Genomic DNA, 27763 nt, shown 5'->3' with positions numbered 1-27763 from the left:
TGTGCTGTGGGCGCCATCTTGGGCTTTGGGACACATTATATTTTATAGATCCAATAACTAATCATTTAATTAAGGAAAAGTTATATCTGGGTTAGGAGACACAGACAGTCAGTATGATCAGTTCAATGTTGTTTTGGTCTTTTCATGGGATTAAAAAAATTTCAGGCAAATAATGAAAAACCCGCTCAAAAAAAAAACAACTTTGACAATCTTTGAGAAGAGAGATCCAGAAGTACTAAGATGCCAACTCATTTCTGAGATTTAGGACTCATGTCTGCAGCACTTTTACCTATGATGTGAAACATCCTGGTATTTGATCAAGATGCATCATGTCACACATTAGCACGACAGCGGACAACCTAAATTGATGCTAGTGACACGTTCCTACCTCACATGGAGATTACTGTGAGAAAGTTTCCTGTGCAAACTCTCATGATAACTATGAGAGAGTGCACAATCCTTTCAGAAAACAGTAATTATCCCAAAATCTACAAAAACAGCACAGCACAGAGTCCATGCTGCTGGCGTTCTGCAGTGCAGCGTCTGAAAACAGGTTTATATCCGTAAGAGCTGCTCGGCAGCTGCCAAATGAAAGAGGAAGTTCTCTGTCGCCGGAGGGAAATGATGCTGCTTTAAACCTTCCAGTGTGATCTTCGAGTCTTCACACTCGTCAGCCAGCGCCATCAAGTTGGCGAGGATCTCTTTAGTCTTGACAGAAATATCCTGTGAATTAACATGCGGCTGTCATGTTAGATTCACAGCTACATTTGTCACATCTGCGGATTGAATACGGACACATTTGTGAATCCTCACCTTAATGACCTGACTATCCGACCTCTCAGCGTCCTCTGCAGACTGGACGATAAGGTGTCCAATGTCCTTGTGTAGCTTCCCCATAGCCATGGCCTCTGTGGTGAGATACTGAACATCAGTCAGAGAGAAAACCCGCACTGCTCTCTAAGAATCAAAGCTTTCTTAGAAACATACTGCTTTCTCTTTGAACATACGGTACCTTTGGCACTCTGGGACACTGTGATGACACTGTCTGGGAGGTTCACATACACATCAAACAAGTCTGATCTGTTGCTCACTTCCGGATCTACAAATCCTGCTACATACCCTGTGGAGAAAACGAACATATTGGCACATAAATAATTCATTTCCCCACCATGAGATCACAGTGATCACAGCGCAGATGGTGGCTAATCACCAACCAAGAGGAGGTTTACTGTTAATTAGAGTGAATAAGCCAGGAGGCAGCCTCACCAGGGCATTTCTTGAGATCCTCTAGTTCGATATCAGTCAGGTGCACATATGGGTGCAGGATGGACCAGTCTTTCCTGTGCCATGTCAGAGTGGGCAAAACTCTGAGAGGAAACAAGTAAAGAGTTATGTAAACATGACAACAGTCTCTGCTACAAAGTGAAAAAGTTTCAAGCCAAATATTTTGAATTAAAGTCTCAAATGCACCTGGTAAACTCCAACAACGCTTCAATCCGAGGGTGATGGACAACAATCCTCTTCTTCAGCATGAGAGCAGTATACAGGATGATGGTCTCCATACCAAACTGAGACACCACGTCTGACGTAGAACGGAAACATGGAAGTAAACCGGGTGACCCACTTTGAACTCTGAAAGAATCTAGTCTGTGTTTCAAGCGAATGTTTATTAACACCTATCAAGTTCACTGCTGTGTTTTAGCAGTAGATGGAAAATATCACCTTTATCACTGTAAACAAACGATAAAAACTGCTGTTTGACACAGGATGAAACCTACATTTGGATAGAGAACTTGCCTGTGGGACCTGCTTAAAAGTTAACTTGAGTATTTTTTTAACCTAGACCCTATTTTCACATGTTTTTGTGTCTAAGTGACTTATGAGGACAACAATTTTTGAAATTGGTCCAGTACTGAGTGAAATGGCTGCAGAAAAATGTCTAAAAGCTGCTATGTGCTGGGATACATAACCAACGAGTTAAAGAACCCTGAACCAAGTTTATATAAGCCGCTGAACTGAAAAAACAAGTCTTTAAGAGGACAAAAGTGGATTACAGACATGAGGTGTCAGCAGGATGAACAAGGAAACTGCAGGATCCTGTCAGCCAGTAACATTATGAGTAGATTATAGTTGCTAATTTGACCAGACAAACTGCAGAAATGTGAGATAGCTCGGCTACAAAAAGGCATAGTTTTTAATGCCTAATTATAACTATTTTACTAACTATTTGACTCATTATACATTTTATATTTTGTGCTTATATTTCACTTATTTGTTGCTCTATTGTTGTCATTATGTTACTGTAATTATTGAGCGATCCAGCACGACAGTTTCCTTTGGGATTCATAAAGTGATGCCATCAAGTAGTTTAACTAATACTAAAGTATTTCACCTCTGTCCCAGTGGGATCATTTCTAACAGAAAAGCCAGGTAAGGAGAAGAAACACTGAGATTTAATGAAAATACTGAATTTGTTAGTTCTTTTCCTCTCTGGGGGACATAAGGTGCTAACATAACCCGTTGATGTGCTGAAATCTTGTTTTTAGCAGGCTGCAGTCACTTTATTAGCGTTTAAGCACTAAGTTTCATATTGTGGTGCTGATCTTTTCACCCCCAGTGGGCGTGGTTTTCACTGCACTCTGTTTCTGTGGGCTGTAGTTGAATCCATATGGGCAGCTGCGTTGTTTTTGCCGCTGACAGGCTCAGATTGTTATTCTAAGTGTCTGACAACATTATGGAAAGAATCCTGACAGAGAGAGACCTTATTGTTAAAGAGTAAGATATGTTTTGTTAAATTGCTCACCAAACTCACCAGACTCCATTTTCAAAACCAGTCATTTTATGATTGTTATCTTCATTCAAACTTGACTGAAACAAAATAAAGCTCATCAAAATGTCTTGACTCATCTCTCCACGGTTCCCACAATCACCAAGTCTGGTTGGTTGGCTGAAATAAATGTTTATTCACTGAGGTAAATTATGGCTCTGCACACCATTTCTCGTTGCTGCTTCTCTAATATCCAACCTCCCTCTGGCTCATCCCTCAATATTTTCATGTCTATCACAGTGAATAAAGATTTTTTTCACATTTGCTCATTGTTGGATCAGTGAAAAGAACAACCAAGATGGTTGTGTGTTTCTGTAAATGTAGTCCAACGGCTTTGTCGAGAGCAACAGAACAGCTATTTCTGGTTAAAGACACGATAAGCAACATTTATTTTAAAAACAATGTATAATCTCAGAAACATAACCCCTTTCAATCATCAGTGACCCACTACAAGTGCGAGGTGGTGGATGAATCTGCAGAGATCCTGCTTGTAATTTTGCTGTGGTTGGGAAACTTTACCAACCCAAAACATCAGTATGTTACGTCCTGGGAATGAGACACAACAAAACACAAACTGTCTGATGCGTTTAAGAACAGCTTGAACAAATCCTACTGAAACAAACCTGGAAACAAAACATATTTTACTCTTTAAAACAAAGGTCTCTCTCTGTAGTTATCCTTTCCATAACATTGTCAGACTCTAAAACTTATAATCTGGGCCTGTTAGTGGCAAAAACAAGCACTTTTAGTGGATGTACTCTGACAAGCACCATCAGACCCAAAGATTACACTGCAGCCCATTTGTGGCTGATGGCTGCAGCAGTCTCGCTCAATACTGGACCAGTTTCAGACATTGTTGTCCCTGTTGGCCACCTAGAAACAAACATGGTAAAATAGAATCCAAACTACAGAAGTTACCCTCTAATATTCCTCTTAACGGCTGTGATGTCTTACCTTTGACTGAACCGGCCAAGTACGCTTTCCGGACGTCATAGTCTTTAATTAGAAACGAACCGTTTTCATCACTCTGGCAAATACCTTTGGTGAGGACGGTGACATAAGCCTCCATCATTTTCACTGGACTGCCATGTTTGATGTACATCCTGGATAATAACCATAAACAACACTTAAATAAAGAAACACTCTGTAATAAAAAAAGTGTACAAACAGAGTCATGTGAACTGAAAATGTTACCTGCAGAGTATTCTGCTGAGTGCAGCGTATTTTTCAGGGTTGAAGTCTTTTGCTGTAACAACTATTGAAAAATGAGTGACCTTGAAGGGAAAAAAACAGAGACAAAAATGCAACTCAATGCAAACACTGGATAGAAACATAGAAATGCTGCACACTCAGTGCTCCTTGTTGAAGATCTGAACGACAGCAGAGTGTCTGGACACTGTACCTTGTTTAGCGCCGTGGGTTCCTGTACCTCCACTGTGGTGATGTAGTACCAGGTCCGACAGAACTGACCAAACACGAAGGTGTGGAAATCCCGGCTGTCCTGTGTCAGACAGCACTTGCTGAGCAGGACTTGTCTCAGGTCTGAGCCCACAGAGGGGTAGCACCACACCCACAGTGTGTCTCCATTCACATCTTTCTCTGGGTGGAGGACAGATAAAACCACAATCCATATAGAGCTGGGCGATATTCTCAAAATCACGTCACAATATTTCTGACCAAATTCATCATTATTGTACTGACCATACTGTAGGGGTGACTGCTTTCACAAAATATTAACACAATGAGATTTTTGATCAATAATAATCAGTAATGTGGTTGTTCATCCGTCCCATTCTTGTGAACGTGATATCTCAATAATGCCTCGACAGAATTTCTTCAAATTTGGTATGAACGTCCACTTGAACTCAAGAATAAGCTGATTAGCTTTTGGTGCTCAAAGGTCTTTGTGACATTACAAAACACGTTTTTGCCCATAACAAAATTTCACACAAATGTCTAATCGAGTGCTGCAGGTATGAGTCCTAAAACCTGCATATAAGTTAGCGTGTTAACACTTCCAGTTCCCTTGTCCCAAAGTCAGCGGGTTTTTGTTAAACGCCTGAAATAAAGGTTAACACAGGCTTAAGGGACTTTCACATTTTGTTCTATGGTATAAAATACATCAGTAAATACCCAGTCCTGGGGCGTTGTATAAAAGCCAGTTGCTAACAAGTAGCTACAAGAGACTACAGAGTTTGTCAGGAACAAGAAACATCATGTTGAACTCTAATCACTCAGTGGGGCTGATGTGAAGTCATGCGACTGTAGAGTAGTTCGTTTATAGCTTTTTACTTCTGACAGTTGCTTTTACATTTCAAAAATCATAAAAGTCCACAACCTAAAGATACTCAGTTTACTGTCATAAAGGAGTAAAGAAACCAAAAATAGAGTACATATACTTTAAGAAGCTGAAATCAGAGAATTTTGACATTTTTTGTATTAGAAAATTTCTGAAACCGATTAAATAAAATAGATGATGATTAATTTAATAATTGATTAATAATCAACTAACTGATTAAATATTGCAGCCCAAAATATATATAATATATAATGTTCTGTATCATATATTTTTATTTTGTTTTTTAAATTTATAACAAGTAATAATAATACTAGTTTAATATATTATTTTAAACTTGAATTGCGAAATAGAACCAAATACACATAAATGCTGTCTGTAAAATAAAATAAAAAAAAAACTAAAAAAAATAATCAGCATTATTTTCTTAAACAAAAACCAATATACCTGTCTTGCACTAATGACAATATCCATACTCTAAGACGATAACTATCGTCATATCATTATATCTTATAATATCCATTGCCCAGCCCTACATTTATACATGAATTTTAACATATTAAAAAATAAGACAAAACCTCCTGCCACCAAATCATTATCATTCAGGAACCCATTCATAGCCAGCTAATCCATGCATACTGCCTAATGTGCAGGAGCACAGGACCAATGAGGACTGCTGATGAGACGCTTTCGGGTCACATTAGTATCATGTGATTGTCCTGCACGTACAAGTGAGTCCGTGAGGCGCCAACTTCGGCTTAAAAACAACAAAGAAACAAGGAAAAACGACCTATGGACCGAAACTTACCGATTAATCCGACGCTTAACATAAGCTGCGTTTCAGTTGCTGCCATATTCCATACCTGAAAGAGTTCAGAGGCACAAGTTAACTGGAGATAAACAACCGTCCATCTTCACTCTGTGGACACTCATGTGACTGTGAAGTACCCTGAGAGCTGCTGCTGGCTCCAAATACCAGAATGCGATGCTGGAAAGATTTAATAAGACAAAAAATGTGTTCAAACTCGTCAGTGGCCTGGGTTTGATTTCTACTGTCAACAGTCTTTCCTCCCTGTGCGAAATCTCTTCCTTCTTCCGGGTCTAGAGCTGACAACCAATCAGAGCTGGCGATAGTTCAGCGGTACTGGTGCGTTCACGTACACTGGAATTATACGATAAAATATAAAGTAGATACATTGTCTCCAAGCCACTTGCAAATTTTTACATTCAATATATTTGAATGTATTTTAAATTCATTATTTTCTATATTTTTAAAAATAATTTATTCTTTTATCAGTACTGTGCATATTCATATCTATTCCATATATTTTACATCATACATTACACAGCATTTCAGAGAATGACAGAAAAAGTGAATATTTAATCACTGGAAGGAACGACTGAAGCTGACATACATAACACAGTAACATAAAAATGTCACATGAGCTGGATCATATACCTTGAATGAGGTACAAAATAACGTATATTTATTTTAGTTACAATATGAATAAGGTATGCAGACAGGTATAAAAACTTGACTTTTACCCCATAATTACACAGTAGTACATGTAGATTTATTTAAACTTTTGTCAAAGACCTCTAAATGTGACCAATGCTTTTTATATGTGCATTTTTATTTGTTCCAGCCTTTTCTGAATTGTGTATTAAATTATCTGACATGAGTTTCGTGCCGATGATAAAAAGTTACATAAAATAACAACAATAAAAATCAGATTCTACCTGACTGTCAGATTCTTCTGGCAGCAACTGAGCTCAACTCTGAAGACTGAACCACCCACTTTTGTTTTTGATTTCAAGCTTTTTTTTCTTTTTTTTTCAACTAATTTAATTGAATTTCAACTTATGTTTGAGTGTATTTCGCTTTGATGTCAAGATCACTACAAACAGGGAAACAATTTCAACGACATCATTCAAATCTCTGTTTCGATGGCCATTAATTCCACATAGGTTGACACAATTTACATTTCACGAGCGTTACTTGAATGCACCATCAGGGGAGCGCATACGGGAACTTTATAAACCCAGAGTTGCCAGGTTTGCTGAAAAACCTCGTTTGTGGATTTAATGACGCTCTTATCCATTTTATTATGTGTCGGAAGGAACGTTTATTCAAACATTTAATAAAAAATAAATAATATACAATACACATATTAGGATTATCAAGCGTGGGGGGGGGGGGGGGGGGGGGGGTTCTGAGGAAAAAAGGTTGGGAGCCACAGATCTAAGAAAATAATGATAGAAATCGCAATTAATGGAAAAAGTGGACAACAACAAGTTTCATAATTAAGGATGGCTGTATTAGGTTTTACACAAGTTTACTAAAATGTACTTTGGCCACCAAATATAGAGTCTTGTTGGCCCATGGGACCAGTGCTTAAAAGCTTAAGCATATATCCTGAGGCAGATCATAGATGTGTATGTGGGGTGTACGCTGTGATAGGGGGAGAGCGTGTGACGCACCTGGCAACCCTAGCTAGGCCGCTCACGAGGTTCTTCCTTTCTCAGCCAGCACCGTGGTAGCGGGTGAGTGCGTGGCGTTGATGGACTGGTGAAATTTTTCAAAATTCACTCAAGTCAGCCAGTTTTGAGGTTAACTAGCACGCCACCAACATGCCGGCGTATTTCCAACGGCCAGAAAATGCTCTCAAACGAGCGAACGGTGAGTAAAAATGAAGCTTCATGTTTCACAGATGTCAGACATTCATGCTAACTGGCTAACGTTAGCTAACATTAGCTGACTTTAGCATTCGGATGCATCGTCATAATGCTGAGGCGTAGTTAGCCGGGCTAAGTGCTAGCTAACAGTACCTGGAATGGCGGGGAAGCCATATCGCTTTCTCATGGCTACGTTAGTATTTAGCTAACCATTGATTTGGCCTTTTTGTGGTGCTGATCATCGTTTAAAATCAGTGACATTTTGGGAATAAAGCCTAGACAGCCGTTAGATAACCGTTAGCACTCGTGACAGTGTTGTAACGTCAGTGACAATGCCTGTTAGCCACTGTCAAATTAACGCTTCTGTTCCTGTAACATCAAGTTAATGCTAATGTCACGTTCACTAAGCACCACAGGCCCAACAATGCCGGGCAGATTTAACCCAAGCCAATCACGGTACTTACTGTGTTATAGGATTGTTGCGAGATGCCAAGGATGTATGAATGTATATGTGTGCATTCATTTATGTATACTGTTACCATTGACCTATGATGAAGCTTATGTTGGTTCACATTTCTGTGTTTATACAGAGTTTCTTGAGGTTGGCAAAAAGCAGCCTGCTTTGGATGTTTTGTACGATGTCATCAAGAGCAAGAAACACCGAACATGGCAGAAGATCCACGAGCCCATCATGCTCAAGTACCTGGAACTCTGCGTGGATCTCCGCAAGAGCCATCTGGCCAAGGAGGGTCTCTACCAGTACAAGAACATCTGCCAGCAGGTGTGTTTGTGTGAGGAGACATCTGCGGTGTTTGCACACATGTTAAGTAGTTACTGACACCACAGCCTGTTGGAGTCAAAGTGTAATGTTTGACTCTTGGTTTCAGGTGAATATCAAATCTCTGGAGGATGTGGTTAGAGCTTACCTGAAGCTGGCGGAGGAGAAAACTGAGACGGCCAAGGAGGAGTCCCAGCAGATGGTCCTGGACATTGAGGATCTCGACAACATCCAGACTCCTGAAAGGTAAGGATGCAGAAATGTTAAGTTTGCAGCCCTTTTCGACCCATAATAAGAATCTCCATCTATGCTGTTGTTTTCTCTTAAGTCAAAATAAAATGAGTTGCCATCTGTTTTCACTATGGAATGAATTGTGTCAGGCATTTTTTCAAGCAAAAATGTTAAGCATCTGCTGGTTCCAGTTTCTTCAGTATAAGCCCTGAACAGAATAACGATGGCACAACAGAGGGTACAAAGTTATTGACATGCTTCATACATTTTAGGTGGGTTATTGACATTGAGTTTGTGGTTTTAGTGTGCTCCTGAGTGCTGTGAGTGGAGAGGACACTCAGGATCGTACTGATCGCCTGCTGCTCACTCCCTGGGTGAAGTTCCTGTGGGAGTCCTACCGTCAGTGCCTGGACTTGCTGCGAAACAACTCCAAGGTGGAGCGCCTGTACCATGACATTGCCCAGCAAGGTAATGACACACACTTAACATCTAATTAAATACACTTTGTATTTATTTTATCTCGTATTGGCTCAACAGAGACTGCTATTTTTTAAGATTTTTAAAATGATAAACAATCATATTTTGCCAGTAATAGGGCAATTAATGTCGTATAATTAAATGTACATTCAAAAGTTTAGTGTAAATATGGTTTTTATCTTTTATCTAAATAAAGTAAACAAAAATAGCCATGAATAGAAATTCAGCTGTAAAGTACATGTTGAATGTTTCATACTAATTGCTGTAAATAATATCTGGTCATTTTTTTCTGCAGCATTCAAGTTCTGCCTTCAGTACACCCGTAAAGCAGAATTCCGCAAGCTGTGTGACAACCTGCGTATGCATCTGGGTCAGATCCAGCGCCACCACAACCAGAGCACCGCCATCAATCTGAACAACCCTGAAAGCCAGTCTATGCACCTGGAGACACGTCTGGTGCAGCTGGACAGTGCCATCAGCATGGAGCTCTGGCAGGTCTGTCCACCAAACACTGAATCTCTTAAAAGACTATATCTGCATGCATGCATGTTTTTACTACACTTAATAAAACTTTTCATGAACAAAATATTTTTAGAAATGCTTTTGACAGTAGTGTATGATTTGTAGAAAAACTTGAATGTCCTTCTAGTGTCCTCCAATATAATTAAATATATGACACAGAGTCGAAATGAAGATATAAGATATTGTTAATAATGTGTGTACTTTTTCTGTTTTGTTTTTTTCAGGAAGCATTCAAGGCTGTTGAGGACATCCATGGCCTGTTTGCTCTTTCCAAGAAGCCTCCTAAACCACAGCTGATGGCCAACTACTACAACAAGGTGTCTACTGTGTTCTGGAAATCTGGAAATGCTCTCTTCCATGCCTGCACTCTCCACCGGCTCTATCACCTCTCGAGGGAGATGCGTAAGAATCTGACCCAAGATGAGATGCAGAGGTAATTATTTATAATCAGCTGATAACTGCACGTTTTATTCTGGCAGCGACTAAATAGTTAATAACTCTTACTTTTAATCCACAGGATGTCCACCAGAGTCCTCCTGGCCACACTGTCTATTCCCATCACTCCCGAGCGCACTGACATTGCTCGGCTGCTGGACATGGATGGTATCATTGTGGAAAAACACCGCAGGCTTGCCACCCTCCTGGGCCTGCAGTCTCCACCAACCAGGCAGAGTCTCATCAATGACATGGTATGTTATGTGCACAAGGAACAAGCTCTGTTAAGTGTTTTAAGTTCAAATCGGTTACCCTGAATACTTATTTTTAATAAGTCAAAAGCTCTCGATCATTAGCTTTCGTGAAAAGACTCATGTCCTTTCAAGGAAAATTTTAACTTTAGCGTTTCACCTCATTTTGTAAAACTGATATAAAATATTTGCTTAAAGTTGTCTTGACATTTTTTAAAATTTAAATTTTTGCATTCTAGGTGAGATTTAACTTGCTGCAGTATGTCGTACCTGAAGTAAAAGAACTTTACAACTGGCTCGAAGTAGACTTTCATCCTCTGAAGCTGAGCGGAAGAGTGACCAAGGTAAACAAACCAATGTAAACCAGCTTGATAATAAGGAAAATATATGGTCCATATTTGTAGTTTTTTGTTTTAGTTTATATTGTAATCATTTAATCAAATGATTTATCATAGCTACTTATTGTAATGTATGGTAACAAACTTTTTCTCCTCCTAGGTGTTGAACTGGGTGAGAGACCAGGCTGAGAAAGAGGCTGACCTGCAGCAGTATGTCCCTCACCTGCAGAGTAATACCATCTTGAGGCTTCTGCAGCAGGTAATTCTCTTCAGTTGTGTTCATTCCTCTGTAATGCTCTCCTAAATCACATCTACACTGTAATGGCAAAAATCACACAAATTGTTCTGTGTATATTATCTACATTAGGTTGCACAGATCTACCAAAGCATCGAGTTTACCCGTCTGGCCTCCCTGGTTCCATTTGTGGATGCCTTCCAGCTGGAGCGCTCCATTGTGGATGCTGCCCGCCACTGTGATCTGCAGGTAAGGTCAAGATCAAGGGTAATTATGCATTAACATGGTTAATAAGTCTGGAAAAGTCTTACTACTGTCTTGATATTATGACTTCAAGTATGTGTATCATACTGTTTTATTTATGTAACATTTCTTCTCTTTAGGTCCGTATAGACCATACCTCTCGAACTCTGAGCTTTGGCTCTGACCTGAACTACTCGACCAAAGAGGACGCCCCTGTTGGTCCTTTCCTACAAAACATGCCCTCAGAGCAGATAAGGAACCAACTGACTGCCATGTCTGCTTCTTTGGCCAAAGCCATCCAGGTCATCAAGCCCGCCTCTATCCTGGTAAGTTCAGTTCTCATATAGAGACACACAGACCAGAGTCACCTGATCAGTGACTCATCTTTTTTACATAATTGCACATACTAACTCTTAACTCTATTTCATAATTGGTTTGCTTTAACACAGGACACTTTGCTTTATTCTTCAACTCAAATCTGCATTTTAAATAACTTTTTTTTTTTTTTTTTTTTGTCTCTTCTCAGCAAGAGCGTGAGGAGCAGAACCAGCAGGCCATTGCTGCCTATCTCAAAAATGCCCGCAAAGATCACCAGCGCATCCTGGCTCGTAGACAGACCATTGAAGAGCGCAAGGAGCGCCTGGAGAGCCTGAACATTCAGCGTGAGAAGGAGGAGCTGGAGCAGCGGGAAGCTGAGATGCAGAAGGTTCGCAAGGCTGAGGAGGAGCGTCTGCGCCAGGAGGCCAAAGAGAGGGAGAAGGAGCGCATCATGCAGGAGCATGAGCAGATCAAGAAGAAGACAGTCCGTGAAAGGCTGGAGCAGATCAAGAAGACTGAACTTGGAGCCAAGGCCTTCAAGGATATTGATATTGAGGTAAATGATTCATTAGGTTGAACTCCCTATTGTAGAAATAGGTTGTTGTAATATAAAGTTCAAAGATGAGACTGACAGATCTGTTTTTGCAGGACCTCGAGGAGCTGGATCCTGACTTCATCATGGCCAAACAGGTCGAGCAGCTGGAGAAGGAGAAGAAGGAACTGCAGGAGCGTCTGAAGAACCAGGAGAAGAAGGTAACTAAGTGATAAATCTGTAAAAATATTAATTACCTGGATGTGAACGGGACACTTAATTTTGTTTTTTCTTTTTGTCCAGATTGACTACTTCGAGAGGGCAAAACGCCTGGAAGAGATTCCGCTCATCAAGAAGGCCTATGAGGAACAGCGCATCAAGGACATGGAACTATGGGAGCTCCAGGAGGAGGAGAGAGTATGTTATATACAGTATATATATGTATATATGGATCAAGGAAATTGAATACACCCAGGTGAGAAGCTGTAATGTAATTTTTTAATGTTTTTCTTTTTGTTATAGATCAGTAACATGAAAGTGGAACGAGAGAAGGCTCTGGAGCACAAGAAGCGCATGTCCAGGATGATGGAGGACAAAGAAAACTTCTTGTCCAAAATAACTGCTGCCCGTAGCTTCATTTATGAGGTAAAACCATTTAGTTCTTCATCAACTTAAGCTGAGTACGGATGCAGTAGTCATTTCTTTTTTGTTTTTCTCTGCCACTTGGCCACTTTCCACTTCATTCATTTATGGCATCCACTGACAGTGGTTTTGATGTGCCGTTGTACTGCCTCTTCTGTAAAAGTTCAGCAGTAAAGTGCAGCAAAACTGTTGCCACACAGGGTCGTTACTACGTAGCAGCTATACAACTGAAGCAGCGGTTTCAGATGAACTGTTCTGTCTTTGAAGGAAAAACTGAAGGCTTTCCAGGAACGCTTGGTGGAGGAAAGGAAGAAGCGTCTGGAAGAAAGGAAAAAGCAGCGCAAAGAAGACAGGCGTAACGCTTACTACCGTCAGAAAGAGGAAGAGGCACAGCGTATCCATGAGGAGCAGCTCAAGAAAGGTAATTCATTTCTCTTCTGCACATGTGTATCAAGACACATAAACTAATCAGTTGCCAGAATTTCATATGCCATTAAAGACTGACAGTTACAGTCAGGAAGAAAATGGAGGAAGTTGAGAGATTTCTTTTATTATTATTATTATTTTATTTTATTTTTTTTTATTTGTTTATTTTTTTGAGGGACATTAGTACTACAGAGAGGAACTAAGTTACATGTTAATCTTTGATCCTATGTACTTTTCTGATTGTGGCTTCACACCCTGCTTTTTTTCTGTCAGATCAAAATATGGTGGCTCTCAGGTCCATCAGAATACATATTGTGCTTCATTTTTTTCCTGCTTTTGTTACAGAGCGTGAGGAGCGTGAACGCCTGGAACAAGAGCAGCGAGAGGAGGAGGAGAGAGAGTACCAGGAGCGTCTGCGCAAGCTTGAGGAGCAGGAACGGAAGCAGCGTGCTCGTCAGCAGGAGATCGAGGAGCGAGAACGCCGTCGTGAGGAGGAGAGAAGGGGCCCACCTGAGGAGAAGTCCAAGGTAGAATTTTGGAAGGGGGTCCAAATACATATTTAATGTCACAACTGATATAATGTTATAGTGCCACGTCATGCAGGGAGAAATTGGGTCTACAGACCTTGGACAATTCTGATGCAAACACACAATGTGTCTTGATTTGTTTTGCTTCCACAGGATTGGGGTGAGAGGGAGAAGGACAAGGAGGAGGGAGGATGGAGGAGGCGCACAGATGGAAATGATTCAGACTGGCGTCGTTCTGTGCCTGACAGGTATGTGTTGGTAACTCAATATATATATATATATATATATATTTTTTTTTTTTTATTGTAAAGCTCATTAAACCACGAAGGGTTAGTCTAACAGTACCTGCACTCTCTCTCAAGGGACTGGAGACAAGAGGGCCGTGATGATGACAGAGAGGAGAGAGAGCTTCCTTTCAGGCGAGGAGATGGTCCTCGTAGGGGCGGAGATGACAGAGGACCTCGTCGGGGCTTTGATGACGATCGTGGCCCACGTCGTGGCGGTGATGATGACCGTCCTCTACGCAGAGGCATGGACGATGACCGTGGCCCACGCAGAGGCTTTGATGACGACCGTGGCCCAAGGAGGGGTGGTGATGACGACCGTGGCCCAAGGCGTGGCTTTGATGATGACCGTGGTCCCAGGCGTGGTTTTGATGACGACAGAGGTCCCCGGAGAGGCATGGATGACTTGAGGGGTCCTCGGCGTGGGGCTGATGATGACTGGGGCAGAAGAGGAGGAGATGATGACAGAGGTGGAAGGAGAGGCATGGATGATGGGCCACGTCGTGGTGGTGATGACTCCAAACCCTGGAAGCCTTTGGGCAGACCTGGTAAGTCTGTAGCCAATCAGCTGCTGATAGAGATGATGTTTTGTTTGTTCACCCATCAGCCTGCTCAGCAGCTTTGTCTTTAAGTGTCAAGTAGGATGATGAGCAAATGCTTCTGTTGCAGGTGGTTGGCGTGAACGGGAGAAGGCCCGAGAGGAGAGCTGGGGTCCTCCCCGTGGTGAGCACCATGATGATGGAGATGATGCTGAAGGGGACAGAAGATCCAGTGACCGCTTCAGAGACCGTCGTCCACCAAGGTGTGTATTTTTTTTTTTTTTTTTTGTAGTAAATGCAGAGGATATCATAGTTAACTTCTCATTGACGTGTCATAGTTTTATGTTAATCAGTGTCACTAATTGTTCACAGAGAGGAGACTAGCTGGAGGAGAACGGCAACTGATGAAGGATCCTCTTGGAGAGATAGTCGCAGGGAGGAACCTGACCGTGATGATCGTCGTGACCGCGATGATCGCCGTGGTGAACGCCGTGACAGAGACCGCCGGGATGACCGTGAACCCAGAGCCCCACAGAGAGATCAGGATGAGGGTGAGCAGAAGAGGCGTAATCACTTCACCCTTATAGATGTGACATAGTTAAAAGCTGTATAAAGTATTTAGTTTATGGCTAAACAAAACCTTCGGACAAATCTGAAGCCTGAATGTTGCTGATTCACCCTCAGATCAATGACCATCTGATCAAAAAATTGTACTTATCATCAGTCATGGTATAATTGTGACAGGCTCCAAAATGTGTTGTTGAGTTACACAATAGTACAAATTAGTATTAAGTAGGAGTGCTGTCAAAAATATTATATTTAAGGTTTCAGTGCCCATTTTCAGTAATATTCATACTCCAGTACCAACTACATTTTTCTCACATAGGTTTAGGGTTGTGTCAATTTTTTCCAAATTTGTCTCCAATATCAATACTTTTCGATGTGTTATATTGAAATTAGAAACTCCAGTATTTTAATAACACTATTAAGTAGGTGTGAACTATATTTAGCACTCTTGTCTAGCAAAACATTTGGGCAAGTTACACAGAGGTGTTGTATTTAGCCAGCAGAGGCCACTGTTTAGCTGTTAAATTACTTCTACAGTATGTGTCTTAGAAGGAAACCTACAGGGTTGCCAGGTCTTTATGACGAAACCAGCCCAATGGCAGATCAAAGCCAGTCCAACGGCCAATAAAACTGATACCAGCAGGTGGAGAGCATGGGCACATCATATTGGTGTGTGTTCATGTGGGCATGTGTATGATTTGTGCCAGGTCCATGTGTGTATGTGCTTATCTGAAGTCAGTTTGGTAGGATTTAGGTATGTTTTATTTAAACTATGGATGTGTATTTATAGATGTTATTAATGTTATTTGCAGCAACTCAGTTCTGTGGATCCCCACCTTCTGAAACTTTTCATATAGAATTATACTTATAAAATCAACATTTTCCTGCTTTATTATGTTCTAATGAGCATCCTTGTTTCTTCAGGTGGTTCTTGGCGTCGTGGCGGCGATGATAAGAGGGACGAGCGGGACAGAGAGCGACCCAGAGAGAGGGAAAGGGAGCGTGACACTGAGGGAGAAAAGAGTTGGCGCGGCGACAAGGAAAACCCCCGTCGCACCAAGAACGAGACAGACGATGACGGGTGGACCACTGTCCGCCGCTGAGCAACAACCTCTACATCCAGCTGGTTCAGTTAATGATTAATTGGTCTTGAACAAAAGTAATATTTAGTGTCCCATCATCCAGTTAGCCACAGTGGTGAATTAATGGCTACAAGTTCCTGATACTCACATGGGTTATTCCTTTGATTGAAATATTTGTAGACTGTAGTTTTCCCTTTATCTTTATTTTCAGCAGTTTTAATCCAGAGGCTCCCCTCACCACCCAAAAAATCATCAGCCAATGAACTTGTGCACTTAGGCCTCATGCAAACCATCAATATAAACATGACTGCCCCCCTGTGGTTAGGAGTGTGATTACATTACATGATGAAATGAGACTGACTAAACAAAAACCAATGTACCTGCTCAAACTTTCAGTGCAAACTCAGTGTATCACCAACTGCCTCTTTTAAATAATTAACCTTTGCATAGATGTTCTATTAAAGCACCAATCCACAACTCTTGTAATGGCAATGACTACAAGTTTGTCATCTGCTTCAGTGATCTCTGGTCTCCATCTACTATTTCAGATGCTTCTTAACCCGGTAAAGAACTAGTGGAATTTACATTTTGATGTGCATGCTTAGAGTATTCAATTGGTCTTGCTTGATATCCAGTTTGTGGTTCTATCTTGCTGCAGTCAATGGTATCAAACCAGGTTGCATGTGTACAGATAAAGCCTTTATTAATAAAGATGTTTGCTCACCACTTACTTTTTCATTTTGTCTCAGTGCTATTAAAGATTGCAGCACACTCAACAGTTTTAATTCTGGGGTACAAAAAAGTTACTTGAGAGTGGGAGTGGTTCTTAACCAGGGGATAAGAATCCTACTGGGTCAGCCGATAAACCTGATGGGAAACATTTTAAACTACATTCCTCAAAACTTTTTGTGTGCGAGTTGCAGAGTGCTACGTCTAGAGTTCATGTCAGAAAAAACATACATATGCAACCCATGTCAAGGCAGGGCATTCAGTCATTTCTTTGTTTTAAAGGGATAGTTCACCCCCAAATCAAAATATGTAACCATGTAGATAGTTTTGGTGTCTGACTTCTCTCAAACTAGATGGAACTAGATCACACTCAGCTTGTGGTGCTCAAAGCGCCAAACCTCAACAGTAATGTCTCTTTCCAGAAATCATGACCCAGTTACACAAAGATAATCCACAGACCTTGTTAGCAGTTTTGTGTAGGAACTATTTTCTTTCTATCAAACTACACCTACTAACTGTATAACCAGGCTTGCTAGCTCAGTGGTTCTAAGGTTGCAGCTCAGCCAAGGAGAAAGGCATTGAGGTTTACAACCTATTGCTTGTGTCTCAAAGGGAACCCTTTGTGAAACTCCACTTGGTTATGTGTTGACAGGTGTAGTTTAGTAGAAATAAAATGTAGTTCTTACATGAAACTACTCACAGCTGTGGATTATCTTGAGTAATCGTGCCATGATTTGTTGAAAGATGTTGCTGTTAAGGGTTTTTGTTGTTTTGTCTTCTTTTTTTTATCTAGATGGATGAATAGCACTACAGGTAAGAGGAAAAACATGTATTTTTTATTTTAGGGTGAACTGTCACTTTAAGACATTATTACAGCTAATTTCACAAATACCTTCCAGTTGGGGAGACTGGGAGCGATTGTAACATTTTTTACATTTTTCTTTATGACTCACCTATAATACACTAGTGATCTTTTGATATAATAAACGTGTGCATTGTGCGCTAATAAATAATACAAAAGATACCTCTTTTAGATGTCAGCCATTGTTTGCATTTAAAGGAAATGTCTATTTTTGCAGGAGATAAGGAAACTGTTTGAGTATGGTAGCTAACAACACCTACATTTGCATAGTTTTTAACCAATAACCTAGAGATAAAATGAATTTAAGTTTAAATTTGCACTCATCTAAACTTTAGTCAACAGGAGAAGAGTCAACCTGCTCCTGTGCCACAAGCAGAGAGAAGATCCTACTGAGCATGTAAAAAGTAAGTTTCATCCCTCTAGCTTGTTTCCGATTGGAGGAATTGAATGTGTTATGATTCACCAGACAGTTGTGGAAGCTTGGTACCTTGGTCAACTTTATCCTAATGTTTTGCCTTTGTTAGCAAAACTCTAGCTAGCTGATGATAGATGTAGAGTAACTAGCTAGTTAGCTATCATATGACGCTTTCACAAGTTCCACAGCGAGGTCTTGTTAACCATTTTCAAAATCTGGTTTACTTTTCAGCATAAACAAACCTAGCACACAGCATATATACATAAGTTTACTGAGGTACTCAACTGTCATTAGAGCACAAAGTGAAAAGGGGTGGGTCTTATGAAGGGCCTATTGCCCCTAGTCTCCCCTTTTTTGTTCATGTGAATAGAGATGAGAACCTCTGACAAACTAAATTGTGAAAATACCACTTGATTGAGAACTGTACTGGTAGCCTATGTCGACTGAAGGTGAGAACACTCTTACAACTAACTTCTACAGTCTAACACCAGTGGCATTAAACCATTCTTCATAGGCCACTTGCTCAGTGTCTGCTCCCACAGCTCCTCAGGCCCCAGTTTAGGTACCATGTTAATCACAGTACCAGTATACAACCAGTAGAGGTCGGTAAAGCTCCGTGCAGGCCACCGACACGCTTCACCATGTGACAGCAGGCGAGGTGTGTTGGTTCACTCGGTGTGAAACTCAGGAAATAAACATAAACACGCAGGCAGTGGTCAGTATGCAGTCAATTAACAAACCAGAAACAGGCTGTAAGAAAAAAAAAAAAACTTAACCACGGTAAACTTCTCCTTAAAAATTAGCATTTTCCTTAACAGCAAAAGATTTTGAATTTGGCTTCCCTGCCCCGATATACACTTTAGCTACGGTGTACTATAATTATAATATTAATATTAATTTTGATATGAACAATAATGAGTCACATGGTTAAGACATCGATATTTATTAGGTGGTATTACAAAATAAAAGACTATCTTCACGAAGCCACTATGCGACCTCAAATAAAACATCTAAAACATCCAACTCCCAGTGATTCCTCACAGTGTTGATAATAACAAATTTATCCCGATTCACAAATTTATAAGATGTAAAATCAGGCGTATTATGTGTTTTACAGCTGTTGGTGTTCTGACAGCTTTGAGAACACGTTTTAGTCTGTAGTTTGTATTTCATTGCACAGAACCATAACATACTGTACCCACACAAATAAAACCTCAGGTACACTTCTCTATAAGCTCCGTATAATAATAATAATAATAATAATAATAATAATAATAATAATAATAATAACAATAATAATAATAATAATAATAACGCGCTTAAATAAATAGTTTTACCACTCCTTAAAGGCGTTTTCAAAGTCGTAATAACCTTCTATGAATTTCCATCAAAACTGAAAAAGCAAAATTATAAAATAATAATAACACTAATAATAATAATAAAGAAGGGGAAAAAGAAAAAATGCAAACGTGTTAAAAAAAATAATTACAATTATTTAAAATCAATTTTCAAACACTATATGCAGCTTTCTTCAGTTTCAGGTCTGCATCTTTTCATTTCTAGCAGTGTAAAACTCGGCGTGTCTCATGTAGGCCCTCGTTGCGGCCATGGCTGCAGCTCTGTGCTACTGCTCTCAGTCACTGATCCACACACACTTTCTCTCTCTCTCTCTCTCTCTCTCTCTCTCTCACACACACACACACACACACAGGGGTGACAGTCACAGGTAGCTACTCCAATAAACACCTGAGCATCCTGCATTGAATAAAACTGACACACAGCGACTCATCGTCAGGGGGAAGGTGTTATTGAATTTTGAAGACTGTCAGTCTCCACGGAGTGTCCCGTATAGTTGACAAAAAGCTGTTTGTGTCTCGCAGACATCCATCCAGCAGACAAGTAGAGTGTCTTCAATTTGAAACTTCTCTTAACAGAATCTGAGGAAAAATGAAAACAAGCAGAGACGAAACAGGAACATTTTTCCCCATAAATCCAGTTTAAAGAGACAAAACAAAACAAAAACAGGAAGAGAAACGAGGAATAAATAAGGCCGACTGACCAATTAATTTGTTATAAATATTATCCGCGCACACAGCAACGAAAACAGACTTTAACCGCGCTGATTTGATGTTTGCGTAATATTGTTGTGCGTAATTAAAAATAATCACTTGCTACACTAACACTGCACACACCCCCACCCTAAAAAAAAAATCAGTTTGAACCTGTCATAGGCCGTAAATGTAAATCAGCAGACTTCCCTGAGCTTTTCTGCTGGTCCACATGAGTGTGTTAAATGTCCTGGAGATATGTGCGCGTGAGTGTGTGAGTGTGTGTGCGCGTGCGGGGGGCTCCTCTCTGGACGAATCCGTTCCGTGGTGCGCGTTCGAGTCCGCCTCTCCGCGCCCCTGCTTCCCATTGACGCACTTTTTAAGCGTCTTCCCCTTCTCCACCTTAAGGCGAGCAGCAGCGGCAGCGACCAATCACCATGCCATTACAGCCTTCAGAGGAAGCTGTTTATGGGACTGCAGCGCTAATTAGGCTCATGAACTAACAAATCTGCCTGCACGAACACGGCGAGGAAAACGATCACATCCATGGATTAGTCTGGGAGTAGCCGAGCACTTTTTATTTTGGCTTTCTCGACACTGCCGCCGTTTCCCAACTTATTTACTGCGCACAAACTTTCCCCTTTTCTTGGGTGTGGAGTATTTTTTAAGCGAGAGCGCCTACGACAACTTTAACTTAAACTGGGGAACCTGGACTATCAGACCATGTTTCAACCTACACCCAAGAGGTGTTTTACGATAGAGTCTTTAGTGGCGAAGGATAATCCTGTACCCGCGTCCCGCTCCGAGGAGCCCATCAGGCCAGCGGCTCTCAGCTATGCAAACTCCGGCCAGATGAACCCCTTTCTCAACGGCTTTCACTCCGGCGGCAGGGGCGTCTACTCTAACCCGGACTTGGTGTTTGCCGAGGCGGTCTCTCATCCGCCAAACTCCGCGGTCCCGGTGCATCCAGTGGCCCCGCCGCACGCTCTGGCCGCTCACCCGCTCTCATCCTCACACAGTCCGCACCCTCTTTTTGCCAGCCAGCAAAGGGACCCATCAACTTTCTACCCCTGGTTATTACACAGATATAGGTACTTGGGTCACAGATTTCAAGGTAAGTTATCAAAGTGCTTCGTTTGGTTCACTTTTACGCACGAAACGTGCCGAGCGGCTGCAGAGTGCTCACTGATTTCTTCTCTCCATCAGTGCAGACAGCAGGATGTAGATGGAATTGAAAATATGTGAATGTGTAGCAGAGCTGCTTTTTTCAATTCTCAGGCTAAAACAGACACTTATTTAAATACTTATTTCACTCTGAAAATGTCACTGTAATCAAGTTCTTCAATCAGAAGAAATAAAAAAAAAAAAAAAAACAAATGAAAAAAACAGTAATTATTGTCTTGCCTTCTACAGCTTTCTGCTGCTTGGAGCGTCTATTCAGGACTAAAAAAAGACCACTAGAAATTGTTGACATATTTGTACACTGTTTGTCCTGCAGGTTATATATAGCATATGATCTATAGCCACGCGTAAAACGAAACTAATGTACCTCGCTGCTCTGCAGTTCATGTTAATGCTTCTTTCACAGTTTAACATCAGAGGTACATTTTTTAAGATGCCTTTGAAGGGAAAAAAATAAAACAATGTGGATGGTTATTTGACTAGTCTATTGTTAGTTTTATAAAGACTGAAATTAGTCAACTTTGGGGTAATTCTAAATGTATTAATGTAGGTGACTTGACATGCGGGGTGTTTAGACTAAAAAAATCGTTTATCAGTTTCTTTTTGGTTCTGGTTCATTTGTATACTTATTATTATTATTTTAGGATAAATTAAAGTAAAATTATCATATATTATGTAATTTTATTCGAAATTAATTTCTAAAATGCTTTTTGGCTGCTGTTTATTTAAATGTCTTCATGCTGCTTCTATTTTTACCTGTGATTTTGTTTAGGAAGGCTGTTTTTGAGCTAATTTAATTAGGCCCAGGATTATACCTCTGCTTTGTGATGTTGTCTTCTTGCTTTATGCGGTGGTCTCACAAATGTTAAGATGAAGAAAGTCAACAATAAGAAATATTTCATGTATTCGATTAAGTATCTTCTTTTTTGAATAGTGTCCAGCTTCTTCTCAGACATTATTATCCTGCATATTTCCAGTCTGCCCTCGGTAAACTATTGTCCTACAGCTGTGCGCAGGCCTGCTGTTTGTTTAGAGAAATGATAATATCTGGTAAAAATTTAAAAGGGTGATTTTCTGATCGTTTGCAGGTAATGAAACGAGTCCAGAGAGCTTCCTTTTGCACAACGCGCTGGCCAGAAAGCCCAAAAGAATCCGGACAGCTTTTTCACCTTCTCAACTCCTGCGGCTCGAACACGCGTTTGAGAAAAACCATTACGTGGTGGGAGCAGAAAGAAAACAGCTCGCACACAGCCTTAGCCTCACAGAAACTCAGGTAAGAAACACATAATATTTTACTCAACATTTAAACTTCACATCCCATCTTTTTGTCAGTGCGCTCCGTTTATTTTGAAATGCATTTGCTGCTTTTTTGTGTGTGTTGTTGTGGTTATTAACAGGCCTACCTGCGCTCTATAGCGCTTTTTTATTGTTGTTATAAAAAGATATTTCTTAAATTATGGCTGAGGCAGCGGAATGTAAGTGATATTTTTGTTTTTTTTTAATGAAGGTGGGACGTGCGTCATGGAGACTTTTAAAATGAAGCCGCTATAGTATGGATTAATAATAATATTATAAAATGTATATTAACGCATGACAGTAAAGAAGAGACATATAGCCAGCAAAACAGTAATTTTAAATAATCAGCCACTAAATTGTTTCTACACACCAGAGTCCATAAATGCATGTTGTCAATCGAAGACAGAGGCTTTCTGTTGGATCAAACCCACTGTCATTGTATAGGCCTAACCTCATTTTAGGAGGGGTTGAATTACTTTGTTTTGGGGGGAGAATGTTGCCTTTCAAAATGGAGGGCAAATTAACCAGTTAACCATTTTATGGGATAGGCGATACAAAGAGCGAGGCGGGTTCAGTGAATTCCCCCTGCCATATTTAAGATGCTGTTTGAGCCCATCAGCCGCTGTCTTTTGTCCACTGTGTCTCCTTTGGACGGCGGGGCCCTTTGGAGGAGCTGAAGGGAGAAATGAACCATCACCTACTTCAATTAGCCCACTGAAGGCTTATTAAATGCACCTCAGTTGCCATTTAAGCGCTAAAAAGGGGCCGCAGAGTGACAAAGCAGGAGCAGACAATTTATCGATTTAGATGTTGTTAATTCCCCACGGCACCGTTTAACAGAGCGGAGTCGATTTAGAGGAGTGTGTGAAAATATAATATGTGGCGTGGTTCTGAGTCCTTTATTGCTTGTTACACTCACGTGTTGACTAAGAATGATTTAGAATTAGACAAAAAATATTCTGACCTACTTTAGATGAAGCGTCAAAAGTTTTTTCTAGGCATAAAATATTTGTGAGCCTGTAAATAAAAAATAATTTTAGCTCATTCCAGGTCTTGACATTTACTTTATTTCTACTTTTTTGTTTTTGTTTTGGGGAGCTTATTGTGGATAACCTGCATCTTTTTATTTTTAAATTCAGAGTTGACTGACCTTTTATGGCTGGGTTCACTCTTTGTGCGTTAAATTAATATTATATGTTGGAGTAAAAATTTAATTCTATAAATTTGTCATTTAAATGTTATGGATCATTAGAATATAATTAATTTATGTTTATTCTGGCGGTTGTTTGCTCCATGATCATCAACCGCAGGTCACAGTTTACCTTTTTATTTCCACTGCACCGCTGCCTGCTTGTATTTAGCTCTGCTATCCAAACAATGTGTCCCTTTTACGCGTGGTTTTACGCACTGGCCAATCGCGGTTTATCTCGTGACACTGATCCGTTTTTTCTTTTTTTTCTTTTTTTTCCCTCTTTTTTTGTTTCCTTTATCTTTTCCTCCCCTGTTCAGGTAAAAGTGTGGTTTCAGAACCGAAGGACGAAGTTCAAGCGACAGAAGTTGGAGGAGGAGGGCTCCGAGTCTCAGCAGAAGAAGAAAGGATCGCATCACATAAACCGGTGGAGACTGGCGACTAAACAGTCAAGCCCAGAGGAAATTGATGTCACCTCGGACGATTAAAAATAAACTATATAAGCGTCTGATTGAAGGAGGACATGGATAAAGGATGCCGTGTAGAGACAGTGAGGGGGTAAAAAGCCAATGTCACATTTCAGATCTCCGGAGATCGGCAGCTGAGGGTGAGAGAAACCCGACTGGTGGCAGTGCTGTCACCATGTGGGTCTGTCAGGAAAATGTGACTGACAGTGTCTCAGTCCACCTACCTGAACCCTTCCACGCACCAACCACCACTACAATCTCCCATCTACCACCACCTATTTTTTTCTCCAATTCATATTGGACGTTTGCACTTCAGAAGGTTTTTTTTTTATATAAAGAAAAAACAAAACGTTTCCACACAAGATACCAAAACACCAAACTGCTTTTGTAAAACTTGAATTGCATGGTATAGTTTTTCCTGGTAGTTGTTTTAATTTGACAAGTTTTCTCAAACCAAGAAGAACAAAAAAAAAAATCAATTTTGTTTTTAACTCTATTTTCAAAATGAGAGATGTCGTGCTTCTTCCTTTTTACAAAGTGTGCAGTCTTTAATTAATGATTCTCGTGTAAAAGTGATTGTGAAAACATATGAAGTAGCGGTGCTGCGTTATAGTGTTTTTTAAAGAAAAGAGAACAAAAAAAAATTCGATTTATAAAAATTTCTATTAAAAAAAAAGTGAATCCGACCACAGATCAAAGTACTTAAAGGGAAGGTATCAGGACATTCCTTTAACCTAAAGCTTTACCAATGTGTCGCTGTGGCCCCACGCAGCCTTCTGTCAGGACTTGACCCTCCAGTGAAAGTTGCCACGAAGGACTAAATGCAAGAATTGAGAGAAAGAAAAAAAACTTCAAGCACTGAGCGTATTCCATGTACAGAAATGCTAAAAGTTAATGTTTCTGTTAAACCCTCTTTTACAGAATGTAAATAATTTTTGTGTTTGTGTTAAGTTTGCTACAATTTTAACACAAAGTATACTTCCAAGAAGTATGTAATTGTCAATATTTTGTCAATAAAGTTTTATCAATATGTTGCGCGCAGTAAAACTACAGGCTTTTGATTATATAGGAGGCCTCTGGCGAAATGAAGCTTTTATTTTTATTCTGTGCCATCTAACAATAATTTGGATGGAGTGTACAGTGAGGTTTGCTGATGTGGCGTTAGGACAGTTTAATTTAAAACACACACACACTCACACACAGAGAGAGATAGAAATGCTGCAGCCTGTAATTTGTTGTCCTCAGCCCTGCATTTGTTTCTCAGTCTGATATGGACGGCATTAGTTTTATTTTTGAGGGGCTGCAGCAGCGTCTGCTCCGCTGCAGCTACAAAGAGTCCCTACAAGCTTTTGTGAAAGTGCAAATCAGTTTAGGCAATTATCATGCGAGTAATATGAGGGGGAAAGGGGATGCATTGCCCAGTGGTCCACTTTAATCTCTTAATCCACGGATCCAAGGGGGCTTGGTTGGACATAATTTAGTACAATCTGACTACCCCTCACGACGCGATAAGGGAAGGTTGCAATGTGCCGCAAAATGGGATCTTTGTTTAAAATCTTGTCTTGTAGGCTCCATCATGCTGCAAGCTGCTGAAACATTACAGGAGCCTGTAGGCTAAAACTAAAAAAGATGCTATTTAGAGCTGAAAATGATTCCTTATTTACACACAAACAAACAGCAAAATAATAAACTCCCCGTTTATAAAAATCAGACACATTTTAACAGGATTATAATTTTTTTTTTCATGTGGATGCATAACAAGTCCAGCTCCTGTGTTTTCTGGTGCGAGGTGCATGTGTTTGTTTAATTGTTTCATAAAGTAAAAGCTGTTTTTGTGGTTTGGGTTGGGGGGGGCATGGCATATAGGGAATTCTTAATCGGCCCATAGATTATAACAGCAATAAAAATCTTTAGAGAATACCATTAGCTTTGAAAAAAAAAAAAAAACTAAAAGCTTTATTACAAACCCAGCTTTGAAATAGGGGGGATTAGAGGACTGAAAGGGTCCCACAATAGTTAGAAGAAAAGGTTTCATGCTAATGAGGTTAATGCCCTTTGTATCTCCGGACTCCACAACTTCATTACTCCTATCTCGGGCAACACCGAGCGGCTCAGAGCTTCACAATCCACTCGAGCTTTTCCCTACCCTGCCTCTAAAGAAGGATTTGATAGCAGTCCTGTTCAAACTAGATAATTATATCTTTTCAAGTTGGAATTAAGATAAAGAAAGTGCAGTGGAGGCGGTGAGCCTTGATCCGCCGCAAACAAATTTGGCGCACTCTCCCCCCCTCTGTGCGCCTGCATGGACGCACAGGAGACAGGACAGGCTTCTCATTAGAGCCTGGCACAATTTGATTAATTTATTTTACGCGTTTGATTTTAACCTGGAAATATTTCTGCCTTTAAAAAAAAAAGTCAAAAATAGACAGAAATCTTTTTTTGCGCACATGCAAATTTAGCAGGCTAAAATACAAAAGTTAAAACACAAATTTACCAAATTAAAAGCTCGGTCTCCTGGCCGACCGCCTTTATATTCTAAATAACTGAATTAGATTGCAAACGACTTCTTAATCTGAAGGCACTCAATAAAATAACATACAATAAAATAACATACATTAAAATGAAGTTGTTGTGAAACTTAGAAAAAAAAATAATAGAATAATAACGCTAATAAATGGCTAATAATAATTTTCAATCATAGCGCATGTAAGGTGCAAACCATGAAGCTTGGCTATTATTTAAAAAATCAACGCGTCAGTCTTTTCAGATCTCTGCGCTTATTAAAAAGCGAACAAGCGCAATTTGAGACAGAGGTCAAATGAATATAATTGGTTCGGGCAGAATTCAAACAGTGACTGTCAGTGTGTGTGTGTGTCCGTGTGTTATGATGTAAAGTGGGCCCTCACATATCACACGCCTCTCCCACACACTCGTGCTGTGCGTTAAGGGCCAGCTGTGGGGACCTTTGATGACCCGCTTATCTAAACTTTAAGTTCCGTTCAGGGGCCAAACGAACTCTCCTCAAACCTTCACGACTCCTCCTAAACAGTTTGATTATTCCTGAAATATTCACGACCGAGCCAGTTTGGACATTTTGGACCTAAGCCCTGCTTGCATGAAACATTTAGTCCGCAACGTGAAATGATTATCCGTCATTGAAAAGAGTAGTCGCTCCTATCAAGTGACCCCACTGACCCAAAACCTCTAATCTGCAATTAGTAGGTATAATTACGTCCGCTGACACCACTAATGTGAATAGTGGCGGAGGGAGGGAACAGGCGCAGAACAGGCTGCGTATTAGTGCTGAAAGTCAATAATTGATCGAGCTGAGATCTCTTTAAGTTGTGAG

General features: G+C 40.4%; 3 protein-coding genes across 3 annotated transcripts; 2 read left to right on the top strand and 1 right to left on the bottom strand.

The window, feature by feature from the left end:
* Positions 1–381: 381 nt before the first annotated feature.
* Positions 382–6217, bottom strand: dennd10 (DENN domain containing 10). The gene is made up of 10 exons (XM_084735672.1): positions 6072–6217; positions 5932–5986; positions 4230–4426; positions 4022–4101; positions 3782–3930; positions 1471–1582; positions 1267–1367; positions 1013–1120; positions 814–908; positions 382–723 (listed from the first exon to the last, which is right to left on the bottom strand). Exons 2-10 carry the CDS (start codon positions 5975–5977, stop codon positions 556–558), a joined length of 1056 nt encoding a protein of 351 aa, XP_084591798.1. The 5' UTR covers positions 5978–5986; positions 6072–6217; the 3' UTR covers positions 382–555.
* Positions 6218–7632: 1415 nt separating this feature from the next.
* On the top strand, positions 7633–16956 carry eif3s10 (eukaryotic translation initiation factor 3, subunit 10 (theta)). Its single transcript, XM_084735436.1, has 22 exons — positions 7633–7803; positions 8390–8580; positions 8687–8823; positions 9113–9276; positions 9581–9780; positions 10032–10240; positions 10325–10496; positions 10733–10837; positions 10992–11090; positions 11199–11315; positions 11450–11635; positions 11836–12183; positions 12276–12380; positions 12463–12576; positions 12682–12804; positions 13069–13222; positions 13573–13754; positions 13908–14002; positions 14117–14586; positions 14708–14840; positions 14950–15128; positions 16069–16956. Exons 1-22 carry the CDS (start codon positions 7755–7757, stop codon positions 16245–16247), a joined length of 3711 nt encoding a protein of 1236 aa, XP_084591562.1. The 5' UTR covers positions 7633–7754; the 3' UTR covers positions 16248–16956.
* Positions 16957–20589: 3633 nt separating this feature from the next.
* On the top strand, positions 20590–25461 carry emx2 (empty spiracles homeobox 2). Its single transcript, XM_084736324.1, has 3 exons — positions 20590–21394; positions 22551–22735; positions 24268–25461. Exons 1-3 carry the CDS (start codon positions 21004–21006, stop codon positions 24433–24435), a joined length of 744 nt encoding a protein of 247 aa, XP_084592450.1. The 5' UTR covers positions 20590–21003; the 3' UTR covers positions 24436–25461.
* The last annotated feature ends 2302 nt before the right edge of the window (positions 25462–27763 follow it).

This window comes from Lutjanus erythropterus, chromosome 14, assembly GCF_056507025.1.
Source record: "Lutjanus erythropterus isolate fLutEry1 chromosome 14, fLutEry1.hap2, whole genome shotgun sequence".
NCBI lineage: Eukaryota > Metazoa > Chordata > Actinopteri > Lutjaniformes > Lutjanidae > Lutjanus > Lutjanus erythropterus.
This window is presented reverse-complemented; position numbering and strand designations above follow the sequence as displayed.